Here is a 23,569-nt window from a genome sequence, read left to right as displayed (position 1 = left end):
GGGACATTGTTCCTATATTTGCCACCCAGTGGGAAATCAGTTCACATAAAGTAGAAAAGGAAATTTACTGGGGAACATTATTTTTAACTTTTGATACACTCACTCATATGAAAATATTTCCTAATATGAAACGGTTTGTGAAAATTGACACCTTTTAGCTACAACCTGAACATGACTATCTCCACATGATTAAATCTTCTTTTGGTAGACACATGCTAAATATAATCGATCTATCCACAGACATATTTTATGAAGCTGGCTGTCTTACCCTGCAATGTTGAAACTGGTTAGTGGCTTTGAAGTCAGAATTAATTTATGGATACAGTTATTTGTTCCCAACCATCTATTCTGGCTCCACAAACAATAATGAGGAAGCTGTTTAATATTTCCCCATTTACTATATCACATTTATAAATATTCTAGGAACATCCATTTCATCTTTTTCTTGTAAAAGTACAGTTTGTCATGAAACATCAACACATATCTTTGCATCTGCTAATTCTTTAGATAGAAAACTACAAGCAAGTTGTTACATGGCTGATTTTAAAGGAAACTTCTGCCAAAGTTGGAAAGATATATTTTTCAAGCTAGCAGATTTAACAGGGGGAAAAGTGGCCAGCAATTACTCAGATTCAAAGGAAGATGCAAATCCCTCAAGCTCATTAGGAAAGCAAGATAGGAACATTTAAATCTTCGCTCTAGTTCTAACAGACAATGTACTACTTTTAGAAACTGGCCACCCTGCAATATTTTTGCACGCGCGCGCACACACACATACACCAAAGCCTAGTGTTTTCCTTGCCGAGCTGCAATGTCTGAGAGCTATTATCTCATTTTTATTTCTGAAAATGTCCCAGTTCAGGTTACTGAAGAGGTTCTGTGGGGAATTCAAACTGTGACATCCTGGACTACTCATTCCAGCACTACTGCTAGAACCTTCCACTACTGCCATCAGGAAAGGCCACAGGGATTCAAAGACACAGGAGACCCATCAAACCTGGCTGGAAATAAGAACATCTGTCTTAAAGGCTAGTGTAGCTATCCTTTCTGTCAGCCAGTCGTTATTTTCATGTGCAGATTCACGACAAGTGTCTCATGGAAGGTTCTTCAAGGAAAGGCTGAATATGTACACTGAAGTATGTATTCATTCTAGGCTTCCACATCAGTCCCTTCCTCTGATTATGACAGGGACATCTTAAACAAGGTATCCAGGTCTGCAGCACCGTATTCCCTAAGATTTCAGGACTAAAATCTGAGACCAGGGGGAGTTTCCTGTTGTAATGCTTCAAGAATACTTATGGGTCAGAATGTCACTCCTCACCTCACTAAAACTTTGGCAGACTATTTTTGTGGATCCAGTATATCACTAGTTACTCTTTTAGATAATTGTATAAGGAAATTGGTATTTTAGAATAATTTTTATATTTTATTTTTCTGTGCATTTACCTGAGTTTTATATTGTCCCCACTTTGCTGAACTTCAATTTGTTAAATGGTGTACTGTATATTTTTTTGTAAAATACATAAATAAACTCCTGTTATTTGCAATATAATGCTTTCTATTTTGTGCAGAACTTTATAGTCTTTGTCTTTCTCAAAATTTGGAAAGGTTAGAATATGAGGAAAGGGGGAGATCTAGGGATGTGTTCAAGGTCATCCAATGAAATGATGACCCAAGAAGAATCTGAAGCCAAGAATTTCAGAAGCTAGAAACTGTTTTTCATTTTTCTTTACAAGTAGGATTCACTATTTTTAAATATATATACAGTTTAATTTGGGAAGATACACAGTAGGATAATAAAATATCATATAGAAATAATGTCTTACTGCATGTCTAAAAAATTGCTCTTCTTTAAATGTGCAGTATTGGATGAACCTCCTTTTAATTTTTCTAATAAATGCTCCAAAAGATTGAGGACCTGCCACATCAAATCAGCAAAATTACATCTTCTTCCCATCACCTTTTAAAATCTGCTAGCTAAGGTTGAGAAAGGAATTGACTCCAAGAGTGAATCAAATATGAAAGCCGCTCCCTTGTTACTTCTCCCACCAAATCACCCCTTTGAAAACCATTTGCGGGATTTCTCCTATGTATTTTTCAGGGCTCTGGGTATGAGACACATCTTTTCTCTAACTGTGCAAACATCATTCCCAGAATTAATTGGAAAAGATGAAAGTTGTGCCTCAAGGCACTTCCCGCTAGACTAGTGGACAGCTGGCTTCCCCACTCTGATACTCAGATTCTATCCTAACTGGAGGAGTGTGCAAATGGTCTCTTGGAATTCTCTGTCCTATGTGTGGACAGAACAACTTAAGCAGAAAGCACCACTTTAATAAATTTCAGGGGTGGCGTTGGTCAGAATAGGTTTTCCACCAATCACACCATGGTGGGGCTCACCATTAGCTATGCCCATTGCAGTCCTTCACAGTAACATTTTGTAATTAATTACTGTTGTATGTTCTTGTAACTGGCAGCAGCAGCAGCAACTGCATCAGTTGCATTTTAAGTATATCTTTATTCAAAATGTTGGAAAAAATAAGGAAATATTTGAAGAAAATTCTTTGTCTAGGGAGGTGAGAAAAATATTTTCTGGAAATGCTTTCTATGACATTTCAGTTCAGCATGTTTTAAAAGCACTAAAGCTTTGGCTCTAAGGGAGGGCAGAAGAAATGTGTACATCGCTTGGTCTTCCTTCCTTCCTTTTACTCTAATAAGGGAAGCAGGGCCTGTAGATCTCACCCACTGTGTAAACCTCTAATGATTTCTACAGATCAAAGATTTCACTGTAGGGAAGACCTGCAGTGACAAGCTCTTCACAGCACAACGGAAATGAAGAAAAGAAAAAGAGTGATTTACTGCTTCTGTGCAATTTATGAACAGCTTCTTAAAAATCAGTCTTCTTTCTTGGGGTGTTCACATATGGAAAGAGTGAATCAGGTTATCTTCTTGCTGTTGTTGCTTAGCCAATCTCTAATATAAATATCACAATGCACTACTAATGCTTTCACCATCAGTGTCTCCCATATTATCAGGACCTGGTCGTACCAATATGTAAGAAGATTAGTGTTCTGGAAGAGACATGGGACCCATTTTCAGCCACAACCACAGCCAGAATTAAATAATGCTGCCTATTAAATTTGCAAAATATCCAGGTGAATTCAGCAGAATTTGGGAGAGTTACATTTTTGGAGGTGAACTCCCAAAATGCTACAGTCACTGGCTAGAATTCAAGCTGTTTAAACCTACACTTTGATTTCTGAAGATGTGTGAGGTATTCTTTGCAAAGAAACTCCTGAAGGGAGACACAATTCCTTTCATCATGGAGACCTAGATATCAAGGAATATCTTGCAGAGGATTTCTGCCATGTTGCTCTGCTGCATCTTTAGATAAATGATATCTATCTCACCATAACATGGAAGAGTAGGTGTCTGATCTGTCAGCCAGCCACATGCTAATCACTGATAGGAAGTGTCACAGAGAAGTAGTTCAGCTATTCAGAAGTAGCCAATCTTTATGATTATGTTCCTGGTCATACTCCAACTATTTCGTGGGCATTGCTTCTTTCTAGTACTGAAAAACTCCTCCATGCTCTTTTTGCTATAGCCGCCAGCTCTGACAAAAACATGAATATTGGAAAGAGAGGCAAAAGCCTCAGGGCCCATCATGTTAGGGAAACAGCTTAGACGATATTTCCAAAAAAGTGAGTTGCAGTCCACAACATCATATGGCAAACAAAGACTGCCATCCTTTAAGGTGCCATAATACTTTTTATTTGTAAGCCACATCATTTAGCAATATCTGCGCTTCTTTAAATATAGTAGATATGCATTCTTACAAAAATATTTACTTCCATGAAAACATAAAGGGATTGAAACACATTACTCTAATATGAAAGAGGCCAAGTACAGTACTGAACTCATGCTGTGTGGCACTGAAGCAGGAAGTTTCAAAAATGTGTCTTCTCTATCTTTCCTTGGCAATTCCATATGCGGTAACAACAAATGAAATAACAAATAATGTTCTTCATGACATCACAATTTAGTTGCATCAATCTGCCTTATGATACAAATAGAGCAATATTTCTCATTATATTAATTTTGTATTTCCCTTTAATTCAGTGTCTAATTTTTTTTAAGGATTCCACCGCAATACAGAAATGGATTCACAAGTTCCCTTCCCTTCCCTATCAAAGTAATCAAAGAAAACCCTAATTTCCAGAAGACATCCTCATTTTTCAAACAATTGTCCAGGTGCCTGAACATGCATGTTTGTATAAAGCCTTGGTGGCAGGGTGAACTTAGGAAACCACATCACTATTAAGCACTCCTGCTACACAGAGATAACCCTCGCTGATGCAATATTGAACTCACATTTTGATCCTGATGACGACGTTCCACTTGATGTAGATCTTGATCCCCCTTTCATGGAAAACACCCCCTTTCCTCTGCGCGTTGCTGTAACCGTTACACGTGGGCGTTTTAACGGAATTACAGCACGAGGCGGTGCAGGCACACGGCTATGGTAATCAAACAACCTTAAGGAAATGAAAGCAGAGGTTTCACAGTACCTCATGGTGATTTAATGTCAGTAAGATTTTGCAGACTAAATTTCCATGTTTCCTCAGAGAAAATTACCTCATGAAATCTCAGTGACTTACAGTTAAATTAGGCTTCAAGGCTTTTCGTGCATTAAGAGGCACATTTTTATTTCGAACATAACCAAGCATCCAGTTTTCAGTGATGAATACAGCATTAGTTTGTCTTTATTTGTGTTATGAAAATTTAGCTTCACATAATTGCATTTTACCGAGTAATTATATCACACAGTATAACAAAGCAAAACATGTAGTAATGGTTTCAACTTTTTTCCTTTTATAACTTCCTAATAACTTTCAATTTTATGCCCCTCTAATTTTCTGAGGACTGCATGGACCTGCAAAAATGCTTCCAAATGAACAGAGTCCTCTTCTGGTTTTGAAAAATTACTCTCTTTGGGTGTTGAACAGTGTGGATGTGGAGATAAAATTGCATATTTAAAAGGTCTCTTTTAATTAGAGCCCCTGGAGCCTTCCATTTCCTTAGTACACCATTTTGTAGAAGAATAATTATGTTTAGTAGGGGTCTCTGCTGCCGCAAGAGGAGTTTTCACTCGACCCTGGTTTCCAGTGGCATTTTGGCTGCCCAGTCCTGGAACCAAATGTGATTGGGCTGACCTCTGCAAAATGACAAGTAATTAATTTTAATATTCTGAAAAGTAGATAACCTACTATTTTTAGGTGTTTTTGATTTAGAAAGGGGTGAACAATGCATACAAACATAGTATTCTACTTGTTTCTGGGAACAGCATCTGTTTAGCATATATTCACACACAGACATACAGTTCTGTCATTTCAGATGATATAATCTCACATTACAGAATAATTTTAATTCAAGTTTGTTTCTATCCCCCCCCCCCCGAGGTCAGTGGGACTTGCTTTGGAGTTAACTTAAATGGGTTAAATGCAACTGTTAATCTAAACAACCTAATAACACTGGATCAGTGGGACTTACATTAAATGTGGATTTAAACAAATCCCATTCATCCCATACATTTAATCTTGGGGATAACATTTGGATTTAGGATTCTAAACATAAATTCATCACAGTTAATTCAGTGGCTGTACAAAGTAAACTCAGTGAGTTAGGCATCTAACTATGGAGCAAGAGGCTAGGAATTGGATTCCCACTGGGTGTTCCAGGACAAAAGCCTGCCTGTACAGCCTTCAGCAAGCTGCACAGTCCTATGGCAACCCAGAAGAAGGGAATGGTGAACCATCACTGAGTACTCTGTACCTAGAAAACCCCCAAAAGGGTTGCCATAACTTAGAATTGACTTAAAGGCACTTAATCAACTAATTAAGATAGTAAGTAACACAAATCCAAGCTACATCTTCCAGTAAAGAAATCATAATTTGCAAGAATGTCAGATATGAAATTTTCTCAATTTAATTTGTTTTTGTTTTCTGACATCTCTTGGACAGCTGTTTGCTAAGTTTTAAGGGAGCCATGTCTGTTCATGTCATCATCATAAAGAGCCTAACAATTCGGGTAGCAGAGAGGGGACTCTTCTAAATGCTGCCTTTTACAATAATAGTTGTTGTTCCTCTCTCTCTGTGTGTGTGTGTGTGTGTGTGTGTGTATATACATGCAGTATATGTACGTATACTGTAGATAGATATTTGTATATCATCATATTATTAAGCATGTTAAGAAATTCATTGAAATGAATATGTGGGTCTTTGTTTTGTTTTCCATATCTCCTAACTGATTTTGCATTTTCAAAATGATTAATGGGTTTCATAATGGTCAACAGCAACATTATTTAAAGAAGGCTTCTGGCATAAGCAAGACCGAATGCTGGTATATTTAAACTATACATAATGTATAACATACATATATAAAGTATTCACCCTGGCTTGAAGGTAATATGTAATAGATACAAAAATATGAAGAATGAGCATCCATGACAGATAAAATGAATATACTTTATTACAAGTAAAATGTGAATCTCACAATGGAGTTTAAGCAGAGTAAGAGTCCCAACACAGCTTCTTGAACAGCTATTGGCAAATGTAATCTTGTCCTTGTCTTAACATGAGCAGCCTCTTCCTATATTGCCTCTAATAAAAGCAGAGCCAGTCAAGCTACAGCTTATCTATCTACCAGGCACCAGCCTTCCCTGTCTTAAAAAGTCCCTTCTGCATCCAACAGGGATGGGCACATTGTAAAATTCACAAACACAAACTTCCTTTAAACCTTTTCTGGTTTTTGCTTGGTTAGTTTTCTCCTCAACCTTCTTTAATGTGATGAAATCAGTCCCTTTTCTATGCAACCCTCCTGCTTATTCTGTGTTGATTTTAAAAATGGTGTGCATTGATTTAACACATTCCTTCCACCAACATAAGTATCTCTTGGCAGTGTTTTGTACACATTTGAAAAGTGCCCATTTTTCTATTTACCCTTTTCAAATGAGTACAATTTTGAGATTCCAGACATCTGTGTGAAGATCTGGGAGCAGAAGTATGTGTGGTTTATAGTCTGGGAAGAGACAATTATGACAGGTTTATTGAACTTATAGCCTGCAACTAAACTCCTTGTATATTCTTAGCAATTGAGATGTGTTACAAAATGTCTCAGAATAAAGCCCTTGGGCTTGCATAGAATTAGCCCTGCAGCTAAGGCCATGGTATCTAAAATCATACACTCACAGAACTGTAGAGTTGTGAGGGAACCCTAAGACATGCCCATGCTAAAGCAGAAAATGAACTTCTAAAGCACCATTAAGAGACATCCCATCAATTAAGATGGAGCCATAATCCGTGTGCCACGGGCTGAACAAAAACCACGCATAATGCAAGCAATTCCTAGTCACAAGTAACATATCAAAATAAATTGAGCCCCATGAGAAAATGAATAAAAACCTTTCACCATATTATGTGCAGATATGACTATTGTAATTTATGTACCAAAGACAGGAACGTACCGATTGTAGAAATCATCTCTGTAGTAATCATAATCAAAAACATAACCACTGAAAAAAGAAGAGGGGGAAAAATCACATGAGGTAACACAAGCAGCAGCCTACATGATCTGAGAAATATCTTTATGCACCTTTGTGAAATTTCAATGCTAATTGAGATCCATGAATTCTCTACTTCATAGTCTGTGCTGATAAACTCTATAGCAGATTTATTAGACCCCAGTTGCTCATGGAAGTACTTTATGAAACTATTAACACTGCATGTGAGCACTGCTGGTAAAGAAGAGTTGAAGTCTGGTGTTACTTACACAACTTGACCAACTACTCAGTCTGCCATTGTGGTACTCCCTTGATCCAAACAAATGGGGCTGCAATCAGTGAGCAGAAATGCATGGAAAGGCAGAGCATACAGATGGCAGCATCTTCCTGAAACAGGTACGCACCAGCAGAACCTGACATGTTACTTTGAAAAAGTAATTTTTTTCTATTACTCATTATAATGTTATCCAAACTAATCCACTTTGTTTTTAATTCTAGTTACATTATTGACTGCATTGCTTACTGCTTTGCACTTACTTCCCGTCACTTCCCTTTAGAGAAATACCTAGCATAAAACTTGGTTTTAAGCTAACACAGTGGCATGACACTTGACTCCAGTCAATATGCCTCCAAAAATGTCTCAGAGTGCCCCTTTCAAAGTACCTTTAGGAAGTAACTAGAACACAATACTCCTACAGCCATTAGAAAAACATTGATGCAACTCATGTTACTTTCAAAATGTTACAACTTTGTTATTCTGAAAAAGTAATTAGCTACAGACAACTACATTACTTTTAACTGGTGCTTAAAAGCTCTTCCTTCAAATATGTATTGAGCTACAAGTTCCTTAATTCCTAGCCAGTGATTTTAAAAACCATAAAAGGAATAGGTAGGATACATTTGCTCACCAAGAGCTGACACTCATCAGCAGAATGAACAGGCCCATGAATCATTAAAAAGGAGATTGAAAATAAAACAGCCAACATTACAATGCCATTGTACAAAACACTGGTAAGGCCGCACCTGGAGTATTGTGTACAGCAGCGGTCCCCATCTTTTTAGGGACTGTGGACCGGTTGGGGGGGTGTTGGCTCTGGGGGGGCAGGGGCACCCCCGGGCTCGCGGGTGAGCGTGTTACACTTGCAGAGGGGTGTGCCACAGTTGCGGAGAAGCGTGTTGCACTTGTGGAGGGTGTGTCGCGCTCACAGAGGGGCATGATGCACTCATGCGCATGCTCGCACCTGCAAGCACAACACGCCCCTCCACAAGCACAACACGTCTACCGTGTGTGCGTGCAATGGGGTGGAGAGCAGTGTCCACGGCCTAGTTCAAGGAATCCCACGGACTGGGGGTTGGGGACCCCTGGCATACAGTTTTGGTCACCGCATCTCAAAAAAGACATAGTGGAACTTAAAAAGGTGCAGAAGACAGCGACTAAAATGACTACTGTGCTTATGAGGAAAGCCTCCTTATGAGGAAAGGCTAGAGCATTTGGGGCTCTCTAGTCTAAAGAAAAGGCACCTGAGGGGGGGACCTGATTGAGACGTATCAAATTATGCAGGGGATGGATCAAGTGGACAGAGGGAAGCTCTTTTCTCTCACAATACCAGAACCAGCGGACATGCACTCAAATTGATTGCTGGGAGAGTGAGAACATACAAAAGAAAATGTTTCTTTACCCAGCGTGTTGTTAGTCTGTGGAACCCCTTGTTACAGGATGTGGTGATGGCATCTGTCCTAGATGCTTTTAAAACGGGATTGGACAGATTTCTGGAGGAAAAATCCATTGCAGTTTACAAGCCATGATGGGGATGTATAATCTCCAGGCTTAAAAGGAAGATACCTCAAAATGGCAGATTCAGGGGAGGGGTATAAGTTGTTTCATGTGCTCCCAAAGGCATCCAGTGGGACTACTGTGAGATACAGGAAGTTGGACTAGATGGGCCCTTGACCTGATCCAGCAGGGATCTTATGTTCTTATGGGTTCATTCTCTTCCCCAACAATTTAGTAAATTGCAACAATTATTCCTAAATTTGCATTTATACATGTAAATTAGCAGGTGCAAGTGTTATATAAAGCTATGTCCTCTTCTGCTCTCTGTTTTGATCATGTATTTCTTTCTTTCTTTCTTTCTTTCTTTCTTTCTTTCTTTCTTTCTTTCTTTCTTTTTCTTTCTTTTGCAATGTAAATACGAACACCCGTTTAATACAAGAGCCTCAGATGGACCAGGCTTGTGGATCTGGCTGCATATCTTTAGATTCTGTTCCAGAATTTGGAACCTTAAGAAAAAATGAAACAGGAACCAATAGCACCGAGACCTTGTAGCTAAAAGCCCTTGTGCAGGTGTTACATGCATGTAGGATCTCACTGTGTTGAATCTGCTGTGGGCTCATGCTTTTGGCTCCACCCCCATGCCTTTCTCCTCCAACATCTATGCTTCCGACACAACTGTTTGCAAAGAGGACACCATCCACATGGAAAGGACTGTTTGTCTGTCAAGGCTTGCTTCCGTACAGAGGCACTTGGTGCAGCTGTCACAGAATTGGGGCATGTGCTTGTGGGCATGCAGATTAAAATGCACCCCTCCAGCATGATAAGACCTGGAAGCAAGCATGAAACAAATGGAGACCACATGTGACCCCAAGGCCATTTTTGCATTCCTCATCACCTGAGATTTCCAGTTGTCTGGAGATTTCCCTTTGAATAACTTTTTAAAATATTATTTTTAACGAAAAACCACTGTGCAAGTTAACAACAATAACAAAAAACCAGTGTAATAACCTAGATGAAATGTGGTCAGTGGCGAATCTGAAAAATGGACTTTGGGTCTGCTGAACTTACCTACCCTTGCCTTACAATGTGCAGTTGATCTTAAGGGTGTTTACAGAGACATTGATTCAAAAGATGTGGAAGTTCTCAGGCAGCACAGGAAGTGCAATAAGAAAGAGAAGACTGTTAACCTGCATAATTCTTCTTGCACTTACGCTCTGTCTTTATACTTCCTCTGCAATTAAAAAAAATTCTCCATTCTTTGCAGAGAAGGCCCACAAGAAACAGCAACAAAGGAACAAAGGAATGTACCTGGCTTTCTGAAATGTGCTGTTGTACTTTTTGTATGTTTGAAAAAGTTGATAAATTCCTATCCTCTTAAACTTTACACCTTTATATAATCCTAGAAAGTGAAAAGAGGAAGAAAGCGAATGGAACAAAGCAACCAACCTGAAAATTGAAAACAATAAAATCCCAAATCATGACAGGAAATGACTGTTCTATTTGTAGTTACCTAGGGGCATAGCATGATGCATTATTCACTCAATCCTATTTCCATACACAATTATCTACATTTTGTGGTACCATAATGACTTCTTGTTATTGTTGTCTTTTAAAACAACCCACAACATTTCTGTTTCTGCAGACTTAACTAAATGAGAGTGTGGTGCTGTAAAAATGGCACAACTATACATTACAGGTAAAAAAAATCACTATAAGGGGAATTTCTTAAGTGCTAATCATGTGTGATGATCAGGAGGAAGTTTTCTGATTTCCCATCATCGGCATGCAGATTAGCATGCTTTCTTTTGTGTTTGGTCTCCAAGCAGAAACCTAAATCCTTTTTCAGTTGATTCCTCAGACATCAAACATCCCATCTTTCAAGATGCGGCTAAGCTGTGCTGGCCACAAAAAATTTCCAAAATCCCTGTTGTGGTGAGACCTTATTATTTGGCCAAGTAGAAGGATTGTTACAACATGCAGTTTGGAGTCAGGCAGTTAGAGATTAGTGTGACTGCAGTTACTTGCAATACATATTTTGGACTTACACTGTTTTAACATTCAAAAGACTTTTCTACACGATCAGCTGTTTAATAAATAGGTTGCTAGATTTTTCTCCATAACCTTATTTCTTGCCTGATCTATATATGCAGCAGTTTTAAGGTGTGGGAAACATAATTTTAAAGTGTGCTACTGTACTCCACTTTCCCCACAACCGCAGGCAGAAAACTGGCATCACAGTGAGTCGGCTGAACTAGAAACTTTCATCTCCATTTGTCATTTTTAACTCATTGGGACGTTCTTATTTTTTATCATAAGGATATATATTTTTTTAAAAAATAGCATTCATCTTCTAGAGCAATACAGTCCACCTTGTCCTTCAGCATTTTGGGGCCCCAGTGGATCTCATGTACCGTTTACACCGATCATGTGAATAGTAACCATGTATAAACCAAGCCTTTTCACTTTCAAGACTGCTACCCTGGGGAAGAGCAGAGAAAGGTAGAAGAGTGACTGGCTCCCTTTCTCCAGCCCTGCTGCATCTGATGGAGTTCTGAGCCACTGCCCCTCCTGTGTTGGTCCATTCTCCCGGTTTAGTGGCTGGTTTCTCGAATGTAGAGCTCTGAACACTCCTACTTGCATTGGACCACATATACTATATTGCTCCTGTTGTGTTTTGGTGTCCAGTCTTTTGGGTGGAAGAGTCTCTGCCTTAGTATGTTTGTGGGTTTGAAGTGCATAGGTATGTGGTGTTTATCAAAAATCCTTTTGAGCTTTTCAGACACACCGGCCATGTAAGGAATGACCAGGTTCTTCCACTGGCTCTGGGTCTCAGATTTTTCCATTGTCCTGCTGGGTCAAGACATTGCCCTGTTAAAGGCCCATTTTGCATGTCCACAGGCCTTAAAAGCTGTCTTCAGATGTCTGTCTGCCTTCTTCTTGGCTTCTGTGGAGGTGGGGATGTTTTTTGCTCTCTGGTTTGACGTCCTGATGACCCCTAGTTTGTGTTGCAATGGGTGGGGAAAGCCAAACCGCAGGTATTGAGCAGTGTGTGTAGGTTTTCTGTAGACGTCTGTAGGACCACAATCAACAGTGTTCCTTCATTTGAAGGCCAAATGACTCTCATTTGATGACCAAGATTTACTCATTTTGGACTGAGAAGATAGGTGGTTTGAGAGAGGGGTCAGGGAGGCCATACGTGTGCATATAGAAAATCTCTCACTCAACAGGGGTGGAGGCCTTAAATGCAATCTGTCTCCTATTTATCATGCTGCTCTTTCATCCATCCCTAGAAAGATCAGGACTACACCCACCAGAAAGACCACTGTTAATGACTGTTAGCGACCCATGACAATGGGTGGAGAAGGACTTCAGAGGTGAGATTTTCCTCCATCCTTTGCCATCTGATGAGCCTATTCAGGCCAAGGGGCAGTGAAACCAACATGGAGGATATATCAGGGGTCTCCTACCAACTCTCCACAAACTGAAGAAGCTACCTGGATGAGTAGCAAAACGTTTCAACCTAGTAAGAAAGAAGTCCAGTTGCCATGACTCAACTTCCAAATAACCTCACCTGGATGACTGAGAATTTTCACAGATCTGATGGAGTAGATTTTACACTAAAGGGAAACAAAACTATTACTCTTACTAAAAGCTGCTACTATTACAAAGCAGTGCTCAGGAAAGTTTGACTATAGTGCAAAAATAGTACAAGTTCTTCTCTTGGAATGAAACATCTTGTTTACTACTAATTCCACTGAATTTTGCTTTGAGCTTTGTTTGCTTTGAGTGAAAACTAACACTGCAGAGGTAGATTTTCATTTACAATATGCAGGCCCAATTGGCAGAGTACAGAGATGCCCTGGAACAGACTTTGAGTGTTAACTGGGGGAGGGGGGCAGGGACAGGGGTCACAGAATATGAAGGAAATTTCTATCTCAGTGCTGCTGATAGAATAACTTCTTAGCATGGTGTAGTGTTTTCGAGTGCTGGACCAGGACTCAGGAGACCTGGATTAAAATCTCCATTTGGCCATGAATCCCACTATGTGACCTGTCTTTCAACCTGATTCATCTCACAGGGTTGTGAGACAAAAGTGAAAGGAGGAAAACCATGCACACTACTTTGAGCTCACTGCAGGAAAGGCAGGACATAAATGTAACTCATAACTAATAAACAAATAAGTTATTCATTGTATTCTTCATTAGTGCCTTAATGGGCCATTTTTGGAAATACTTGTAGCTTCTTTTTTAATAAATGAAAGCTACTGGGTAATAACCAACAATAATTATAATCTCTAAATATAACTACAGCTTCCACATTTGTCTCTTACTCTTTAGTCACTGTGCATGATTAAGTACACACACAAATGGCTCTTGGATGATCAGAGACTTGAAAGCTATTAATTTATTTGCAGATGCACTCAGTGCTGCCAGCATTATTACACTGCTATATGACAAGGAGCTACAATCAGCCTAAATTAAAAATGTAAGCGTTTTATGTTTCTATATCAAAGAATGAAATGACAATTTCCTTGCTGAACTGAAGAAAAATCAGGCAAACATCTTATCCAGAGTAATACAGATTTGACTTATATGGAATATAATAAGGCTCACCAAACCTGAACTTCATATTTCAGGATCAGATCTAGCTTATTAACTCACATCTAGCTTAGAGCATGGCTCAAGAGGAAAACTGGAGTGGGTTGGATTGGGCTAAACAGCATTGCTTAAGGTTGTGTAGACGGTCCAAAATTCCATTTGATGCAATCATTGTATCCACATGGCACATGCATTTGGTCTGCCTCCTTTAAGAAAAAGTTGAAAACAACGAAAGCAAAACAAAACAAAAACATCCCGCTCCTTGCCCTCTCCTATCTCATCCTTCTTCTAGAAGGAAACTTTCCATTTTTAAATTTTTTTCTAAAAGATACAGCACATCAGTGCTGTCCTAATACACAAAAGCTCATTTGCTTCCTCCTTTTGCCACCCATATCATTAAGATTAGCTACTTAATTATATTTCCCAATAACCCATGGAAGAGGAGAGGAAATGTTTAATTTCCCAATATCATTAAGTGGTTAAGATTAAAAATATTTGAAAAATAAACTGGATAGAAAATTTATAGCAGCAAGTGCTGCTTTGGTTTGATCCCAGCAATCATACCTGCTGGAAATAAACCAATATGCAGCAAAATTCCAGTGGCCCCTGGAAGGAAACAAGGAAGTTGCGGATAGGAATACTCTGGTGACGGGTTGGTTCATACAGGAATGTATGTTGTGTGGCTGCTGGCAAAAGACATGAACTAGCCTGTTCCCAAAGGGGACCAAACAACGGGACAAATGTCCTTTGTTAGCTACCATGCATTTTGTTCAGAAACCATACTGGGACAGAGTATGTCATATCAGCTTCTGTGATTTGCAGACTGTAGTTTGGTATTGAATTAACCAGAATGGCATCCTTCCTGCTCAGGATTCAGCTGAAGAAGGTAGAAGCAACACCAAGGTGCACAAGATTGCTACAATTCATATGCAGAGCAGCACATTTACGGTGTAGAATTAACTAAAAATGGCATTGTATTGCACAGGATATGACAGTTCATTGCACAGAACAATGGGGATAAACCTCTTGCTGCTGCACAATGTCCATTCATTGAATTCCGCCTAGAGTGGCCTTTTAGGCCAGATGGGCGGGGTATAAATCAAATAAATAAATAAAAATAAATAAAAAAATTATTGATCAGCTGAATTCATTCAATGAATTACCTGACATTGGTGGGTTTTGATTTATAAGATAAATCCTTTCTGAACGTGAGCTCTCAATCACATCAAATTAAAGCCATGCTTAATCTCCAGAAATATCATTGTTAATGACATTTTAAACATATTCGGGAATATGTCAGAAGCAAATCCAAACTTCCAATTGGTGCAGAATACAGCTGCCGGCATAATAACTGGTATAACTAGGTTTATGTATATTGCTTCCAACAGAAAAGAATTTCATTGGCTAATAGGTTGTTTTGGAGAACTTTTCAAGTTCTTGGGTGGATAGAGGGTAGATCTGGCTTTCCCTTCTCAGCACTGGTGGTCACAGACCATCCTCCTTAATGAGAGATATCTATGTTGCAATCCAGAGCTCACAAAATTTATTTTTTGGACAACAATTACCAGAATTTTGGAAGTTGCAGTCCTACGTGTAACTTGAATCTGCATGTGTCAGCTAAGAACATTATTATTCACCCTAGCATTCTAATCAAATTTGTTTTGGTAATATACATGGTTGAACTCCTTAATAGGGTGAAGACGGCTCTGAAAATATTTTAGATCAGTAAATAAATCAATATCCATACAACTGTGTTTCTAGGCATCAAGGTAATGAACTGCCAGTCCTCTAAGTGCATGCCATACTGAGTGTGTATATTCATGGCACTCTTATCAAACCATACACATGCATGACTGATTACACAATTTATAGGTAATATGCTACATGTTGCTGTAGCATAGTTTGATATGACAAGTGGATAAGAGTTTCATTGACAGCTAGAAGGAATAAGTGATGAGTTTCAAAGGCTCCTAGCACTTTCTACTGAATGGCACCTTGATGAATTAAAGTTGTAGCTGTAACATCAAACTTGAACGTGTAATTAGTTCTGGAGCACAGAAAAAAAACCTCTGGAAACATTCTGTACTCCCAAAGGACCTGTAGCTTAGGGATTACTGAACAGAATAAAGTGAAAAGCAGAGTATACTAAACAAAAATTGATTGTAAAAGAACAGTTATCAAAGTGTAGAGACATATATAATTGATCATGGCTGGGGCATATGGAAAAACATATGGAAGGGAACAATCCATACGTTTCTGAATGGTTTAGGGCCTTGCAAACGGAAGCCAAGCATTTTGAAATATGCCTGGAAACATGCCTAGAAATGTACAGGGAACTGTTGTGATTCCCCATTGTATATTTCTTCTATCCAGGTATATATGGATATGCTTGGTGAGTGATTCTGTTTGATTAGCAGTGGTAAATCTGATGTGTCCCAGAGAGTCTATTGGAACAGATAGGAAAAGGGATGGAATGTTTCCATGTGCTAATTGGTTGCTATGCTAATTGACTTTGGGGATGCTGTTTGCTATGTGAGTGAGAGAGTGGTTGGTTTTGTTACAAGCAGTCAGATAAGAGATTTTTGAGTTGGGTTAGAATGGAATCTACTGCTATTAGATGGTTTGGTAAGAAAGATTCTAGAAAGAGCTGATAGCATCTGCTTTTACAACAACAACAACAACAACAACAACAATGAAAAAAGCTGTGGAAATACAGTATGTTCTTGCTGAAATATGTGTAAAAGCATACATACATCTATCGATCTATACAAAGGATTCTGTTTAAACTCTAAAGCCATCTTGAGTCATCTTGAGGAGAAAAGCAGGAACTGCACAACAGGATTTCAGCTATAGTTTATTGTAGATGGGCATTCTAGATATTACCAGAGCATGGACAATGTATTCATCTTCCTTTCTACACAAATAAGAGGTGCAATAAAATATACATGTTTATATGTTGGATCTTGGAATTGTTGTAGATTAAAAGCTGAATATGAGCCAACAGTCTGATGTAGCTACAAAAAAGGCAAATGCATTTTTAGGATCATTATGGAAATATAGTCTCTAAATCCCATGAGGTACTAGTCTCCCTCAATTCAGCACTGGTTAGGCCTCATCTAAAGCATTTCGTCTAGTTCTGAACACCACACTTTAAGAAAGATGCCAACAAACTGGAGGAAGTTCAGAGGAGGGCAACAAGGATGATCAGGGGACTGGAAACCAAGCCCTGTGAGGAAAAACTGAAATAACTGGGCATGTTTAGCCTTGAGAAAAGAAGACTGAGGGGAGATATGATTGTGATTTTCAAATACTTGAAACACTGTCATACAGAGGAGGGGCAGGATCTGTTCTCAATCATCCCAGAGTAAGTAACACATAATAAAAAACTTGGCTATTCAAGCAGGCCTTCCCTCCAGTCAATTAAGTGATGCTTATTTCTTATTTCTTTCCTTTTAACTCATGCCATCTTGGGACTCTTTGCTTTGCTTTAAATTGATTGTTAAAAATTGTAAGTTCTTTGATTATATATTTTTTTGTTTTTAATCTATGTAAATTGTGTATATTTTAAATTGTTTTCTATTTGTATGTTGTGAGCCGCCCAGAGTAGACCATGTCTACTCTGCAATAAATACCATGCAATAAATAAATAAATAAATAAATAAATAAATAAATAAATAAAATAATGGGTTCAAGTGACATGAAGCCAAATTTAGGCTGAATATCAGCAAAACCTTCTTAACTGTCAGAGCAGTATGACAATGGAACCAATTACTGTAACTCAGGAGGTGATGGGCACTCCATTTCTGGAGGCATTCAAGTGAAAACTGGACAACCAGTTTTGATTTGGATTCCTGCATTGAGCAGTAGGCCTCCTAGGTCCCTTCCAACTCAGTTATTCTATGATTCTGTATTGCATCTGTCCAGACAGCAACTTTTAAAAGCCCAGTCACTACAGCTATGGACCTTAAACATTGCCACTCAGTGCATCATTTTTCATATTCCCTCTTGAATCAAGCTATCATAACCACTTTCTCAAAAAAAGTCAACAGCAACTGATCCTACGGTACCTACTCTACACTGTGTGGAAATGTTGAAAGTACTAACCTCTTCTTGCTTGTCATATGCCTGCTTATTTCACCTCCAGTGTTTTATGTTTTTTCCCCCAGTAAGGCATCATTATCCCTACTCCTTCATAGTGCTCTTAAAGGACAGTGACATTTCTACAAACGTTCTGCACACTGAGACAGGTTTATAGCCCATGAAGAATAAGCTGGAATATGAAATATGTCCTTTAAAAATGCCTTCATAGAAACAAAGGGTATTCAGAACATAACCAATCTGATAACACTTCTGTTGTCTATAAAAGGTAGTTTTTGCAATGAAACTAAGCATTATATTCTACCTACCAAATGGCATTGACAGAAAATCAGAGTGGGAAATGGTTTGCCTTCAGGGAATGATTAAAGGTAAGTGCAATCTCTGTCTGCTGAGCTTATAAAAAATTCAAGGATTGTAGGAAGACTTGTCATAGTTTTAGTGTTCACATACAAATTTCAGTTTCTATTTCCAGTCTTCTGAAAGACTAGTTATTGAGTTAGTTTTTTTAAAAATTAATAGGGGTATAAGATATCTAATTTTCATAGGCACTGCAAGGTGTGGAAGGAGATGTTTAAAACTACATATACAATCAGCTGTATGGTTAAGTACTTCAACACCCCTCCCCCTTCCATTAAACACCTAAAGCGGCCATTAATGCTATGGCTGATAGCAGTATAAGGAAGGATGTCTTATGGTGGAATGGTTTGGAGACAGTGTGTCTTGCCCTGCCAAAACAGCAAGCTATGGCTCTGGAGCAAATGATTACACCTGTCTTTTCTGGGTTTCATGATTCAGATCAATTCAGAGCACCATGCACCTGCTGTTAGCATGGCTGACTCAAGACTTTTTGATGCTTAAGACAAAGAACAAAATGGTGTCACTGTGACACTGTTTGCAGAAGATGGAAGTACGGTGGGGCCTCGCAAGGCGAATTTAATTCGTTCCGCGGTTAATGTCTTGCGAAAAATTCATCTTGCGAAACGCGTTTTCCCATAGGAATGCATTGAAATTTAATTAATGCGTTACAATGGGCAAAAAAAGTCAGAACAAAGTCAAATTTGGTTTACAAAGGGTTTATTAAAGTGCTCTTTAAAGCCATACATATTGTGCAGATGATTTTTTAAAAATTCAATAAAAAAACCTGTAACTTTTTAAACATCATAGAAAAACATTTAAAAATCAGCACATGGAGGCAGGAACAAAAAACGGAAAACATTTGTCTTGCGAAGCACAGCCAGAGGAACATTCATCTTGCGAGTCATCAACCCCATTGCCAAAACCATTTGTCTTGCGAGGCACCACTGTAATGTGACTGAGATCAGGACTGACTAAATTTATTCACCCTTGGGCCAGAATCCTATTAGATTTGTGCAGTGCAAATAAAAAAAATGATATAACTGTTGTTTAATTATGGCAGCTGTTTGCCTTGTATTCAGACATGTCAAGATCAAATGCTTGGTTACGTACTTATTCATTTGCCCAGGTGCGCATCAGATGGCAAGAAAATGGCAAAAATTGTTTGTGCAATCTTTCTAATGCAATCTCTAGTTCACAATAGGACTTTGGATCTGTATTTTATGTGGTTGTCTATACATATTAAATTGATGGTAACATAATACTCAGACTAGTATTGATTATCTTTAAAATTTTTGGGTTGCATGGAGTGAAAACTCCTAGACCTAGTGAAGAAATGTGAGATAAGGCAACAACTGGAATAGGAAAAGTAGGTTTATCAACACACTCAGTGCATGTTAACGGCTTAATGGTTTGCCCATTTCAGGGCAGAACTAATGCACCACAATTACATGGAGTAAATGTAACAACCTTCAGGTTATAACTACTGATCCCTGAGGTTTTCTGCCAATGAACTGCTCACTAAAAACAGTTCTTCCTAAAATAAGCAATTTATGTTTCTTTTCATTCTAAATACATATTTAGATCCCTTCTATTAATGTTAATGCTGCCCTCTCATCTTCTACCCTGCATAACTCAGTTGTCTCACTATGTCTAAAAATGGAGTCATTCCCCTGAATATTACATTTAAAAGGAAACTAATGTGCTTTCTTACCATACATGGTTTCTTTCTAGACATGGTTTAGAATCATGTCTACTTTTATGCTATGACCACTGATCATTCTAAATTCTAAGCAACACTATGGAGCCACCTTATAATGCAGGCAGGAGCAAAACTCTGACTCAAAGGGCTGAAAAAGGGAGGAGAAAAGCCATATGAGGAAGGTCAAGTCAGTTCCTTATTGCTTATCTCCATTTTCATCATGGGCACTACCTAATGTTATTATGATGGCTGGATATAAGTTGCCAAAGAATATAGAATTCATCCCCACCCACTGAATAGGACAAAAGAGGAAACAGATTGCATAATGTATTTGCGAAGGCTTTCATGGCTGGGATCTAATGGTTGTTGTGGGTTTTTTGGGCTCTTTGGCTGCCACAGAAGATGCCGGCCACAGAGACTGGCAAAACGTCAGGAAGAACAACCTTCAGAACACGGCCAAAAAGCCCAAAAAACCCACAACAACCAGATTGCATAATATTTACATATGCTCCTATCCCTGTAAACTGGTGTTTTGCAACCTGGTGATCACAACCTCCAAGGGAGTAGCAAAGTATTGTCTCGGGGGGGTTGCCAGCCACCTCATATGTGTTGTAGCCAGTGTGAAATGATTTCTTCCTTGACCTTTTGAATTGAGATATTAACGTTAGTGTGTATGTATATGTATGAGAAACAGGCCCTTTGGGAGAGAACGAACCCTATAACTTCTGAGAGAAAGAACCCTATAATGTCTGAGAAGGGATGACTTTACTCCGTTAAAATGTCTTTTTATGCAAACATGGTAGAAGGGTCACAGGTTACTTGGCTATTGTAAAATGGGGTTGCAACTCAAAACGGTTGGGAACCACTGCTGTAACAGATAGATACAAACCTAGAAATCATTACTATAATTTCAACAGAAATGCAACACATTTTCATAATGGAGACTGTTGCTAGGTGCCCTGTGTTCCTACATAGTCTCCTCTATAAGAGGATTCTCCTTGTATAAAATGTATGTGTCAGAATAGGTTTTTATTAATAAAGATTACTATCATACTGATTATTTCAATAATAATAATAAAAAGGAACAAGTTGTATTAATTAAAGTGCAAAATATGATGGAATTATTTCTCTCACATGATTTAAAAATACAAATCCTAATCTATCCTCTAGAACAGTAGTTCCCAACTTTGGGTGCTCAGATGTTCTTGGACTAAAATTCCCGGAAGCCTTCACCACCAGCCGTGTTGGCCAAAATTTCTAGGGATTGTAGTCCAAGAACATTTAGAAAACCAAGGTTGGGAACTACTGCTCTAAAGAAAAAGCTCTCATTGTCAGAATATCTGATCATCATCATCACCATCACTACCACTAATAAAGTGAAGGGACCTGCTTCTGTGTCAGTTTTGAGTAGACATTATAAGTAAAGGATCTCTCTTATAAGAGGAGGGTCTAATTGCCCACTGATATCATGCTATGAATCGTATTGTTAAAAGTAAAAAATGTGAAATATTAAATAGGCTTTTCTAGCAGAATATTTTTTTTATTAGAAGTAACGATCCCATTTATAAAGGGGGAAAATCTCTGCAGAGGATTAATGTATAATTCATAACAGATGTTCAAATGCGGAAGAGAAAGCCAGGCTACTTAAATTAAAGGCAGTATGGAGAACCATAGCTTGGGCATTAAAGTTTTCATGCAAAGGATCCCGGACAACCAAAGCCTTCTCCACATGGTGTTAGCTTCTAATGAGCAGACTTGTGTTGTCTCCTCCGCCGTTGCACATGAAATTATAAAGACAGTCTGCTGTCATGATGTCTACATGACAGTAACTTCACAAAAGCTATGGAGTTATATTGCTAGAAGAAATAAAAGCAACATTTGTATATTTTACAAAATTAAGAAGAAATGATGCAGCAATCTAGAGTGCAAGCCTTTCCAGATTCCTCTTATGCACATAACTAACTAACTAACTACAGTGGTGCCTCGCTTGACTATTACCTCGTTAGACGAGGAAATCGCTTGACGATTAGTTTTTTGCGATTGCTATTGCGATAGCTAAACAATGACTGAATGTTTTTTTTTTCCGCTTAATGTTGATTGGTTCCCTGGTTCGGGAACTGATTTTTCGCTTAACAACTATCAAATACAGCTGATCGTCGGGTTTCAAAATGGCCACCTGCTGTGCAAAATGGCTCCCCGCTGTGCTTTAGGACGGATTCCTCGCATTACAGGCACCAGAAAATGGCTGCCCTATGGAGGATCTTCGCTGGACGCTGAGATATTTCGATTGGAACGCATTGAACCAGTTTTCAATGCATTTCAATGGGCTTTTTCATTTCGCTTGACGAGGATTTTGCTTAACAGCAATTTGAACAGAACGAATTATCCTCGTCAAGTGAGGCACCACTGTAACTAATTAAGTAAGCAAGCAAGGCTTCAGTTTGCATTTAGCATAAAACTTTCTTTCACAAAAGAGAGGAAGGAGTGAAGGCAGAGGTGGGCTAATTTTGTATTAATTCTCTTAGTTATTTTTGATATTAGTTATTTTAGATATATTTCTTCTCCATTTGTTCTGCTAGTATATTTTATTCATTTGCCTCCAGATTTCTTCACTCCTAAGCAACGTTATTTTGAGGTCTTCATCAGGATCAGTTAAAATACAGTGGTGCCCCGCATAGCAAGGTTAATCCGTTCTGGATTAACCTTCGCTATGGGGAAACATCGCTATACGGAACGAAAAAACCCATTGGAACGCATTAAACGAACACATTAAACCATTCCAATGGGGCCCAAACTCACCGTTATACGATGTTTCCCCATCCGGCCGCCATTTTCGCGTGCTCGATAAGCGAGGGCAGAGCGCGAAAACACTGCGCGCGGCCATTTTGGGCGTCCGGCAGCCATTTTGGAACCTCCGAACAGCTGATTTAAAAAATCGCTATGTGAAAATCGCAAAGCGAATTTTGGCCATTTAGACCATCGGTATGCGATCGCATTAGCGATCGCTAAATCCGCATCACTATGCAGATTCATCGTTAAACGGTGCGCTCGTTATGCGAGACACCACTGTATATATTTAAAACTACTCACCCCACCTGTACTCTTAATTACGGATGTCCGATATCTCTAACCAGACCTAAAGGACTTTTAAGAAAACTAAACTAAAATGGAGAACTATTTTTTTAGCAAACTTGACGAAGCCTTTCAACTTAAACCTACCCAGATACACTTGAAGCATCTGTTGATTAAAGGTTGATCTTAAAAGCAGAGTGAGTGCATTTTTCCAATATGACCTTTTACCAAGTGTGGTTATCCAGGCTTCTCAGGAAGGTGTGGTAGTACTCCATATGTACAAGTACCAGTGGAGCCATCTATGCAGAGCCCTTGTGACCACTTAGTTTACAGGAGAAAAGGGAGTGCAAGAATGAAGGGCTGCCTGGCTCCGAGCAGACAGTCTTAGCTTTAATAATCTAGAGATGCTGTTG

The 23,569-nt window shown here is 38.8% G+C and overlaps 1 protein-coding gene across 11 annotated transcripts in view; it reads right to left on the bottom strand.

Annotated features, from left to right (window-relative positions):
• The window catches only part of RALYL (RALY RNA binding protein like), a 333,458-nt gene that overhangs the window by 23,537 nt on the left and 286,352 nt on the right, over nt 1-23,569 (bottom strand). For all 11 annotated transcript variants that reach the window (XM_078393572.1, XM_078393571.1, XM_072999079.2 and 8 more), the window contains 2 exons: nt 7,523-7,570; nt 4,372-4,535 (listed from right to left, as the gene is read on the bottom strand). In XM_078393572.1, the coding sequence (XP_078249698.1) occupies nt 4,372-4,535; nt 7,523-7,570 (212 nt within the window). The remainder of the gene's footprint in view (nt 1-4,371; nt 4,536-7,522; nt 7,571-23,569) is intronic.

Source organism: Pogona vitticeps, chromosome 4 (genome assembly GCF_051106095.1).
Source record: "Pogona vitticeps strain Pit_001003342236 chromosome 4, PviZW2.1, whole genome shotgun sequence".
In the NCBI taxonomy this organism is placed as follows: domain Eukaryota; kingdom Metazoa; phylum Chordata; class Lepidosauria; order Squamata; family Agamidae; genus Pogona; species Pogona vitticeps.
The sequence above is the reverse complement of the archived record's forward strand: the minus strand, read 5'-3'. Positions and strand labels throughout refer to the sequence as shown.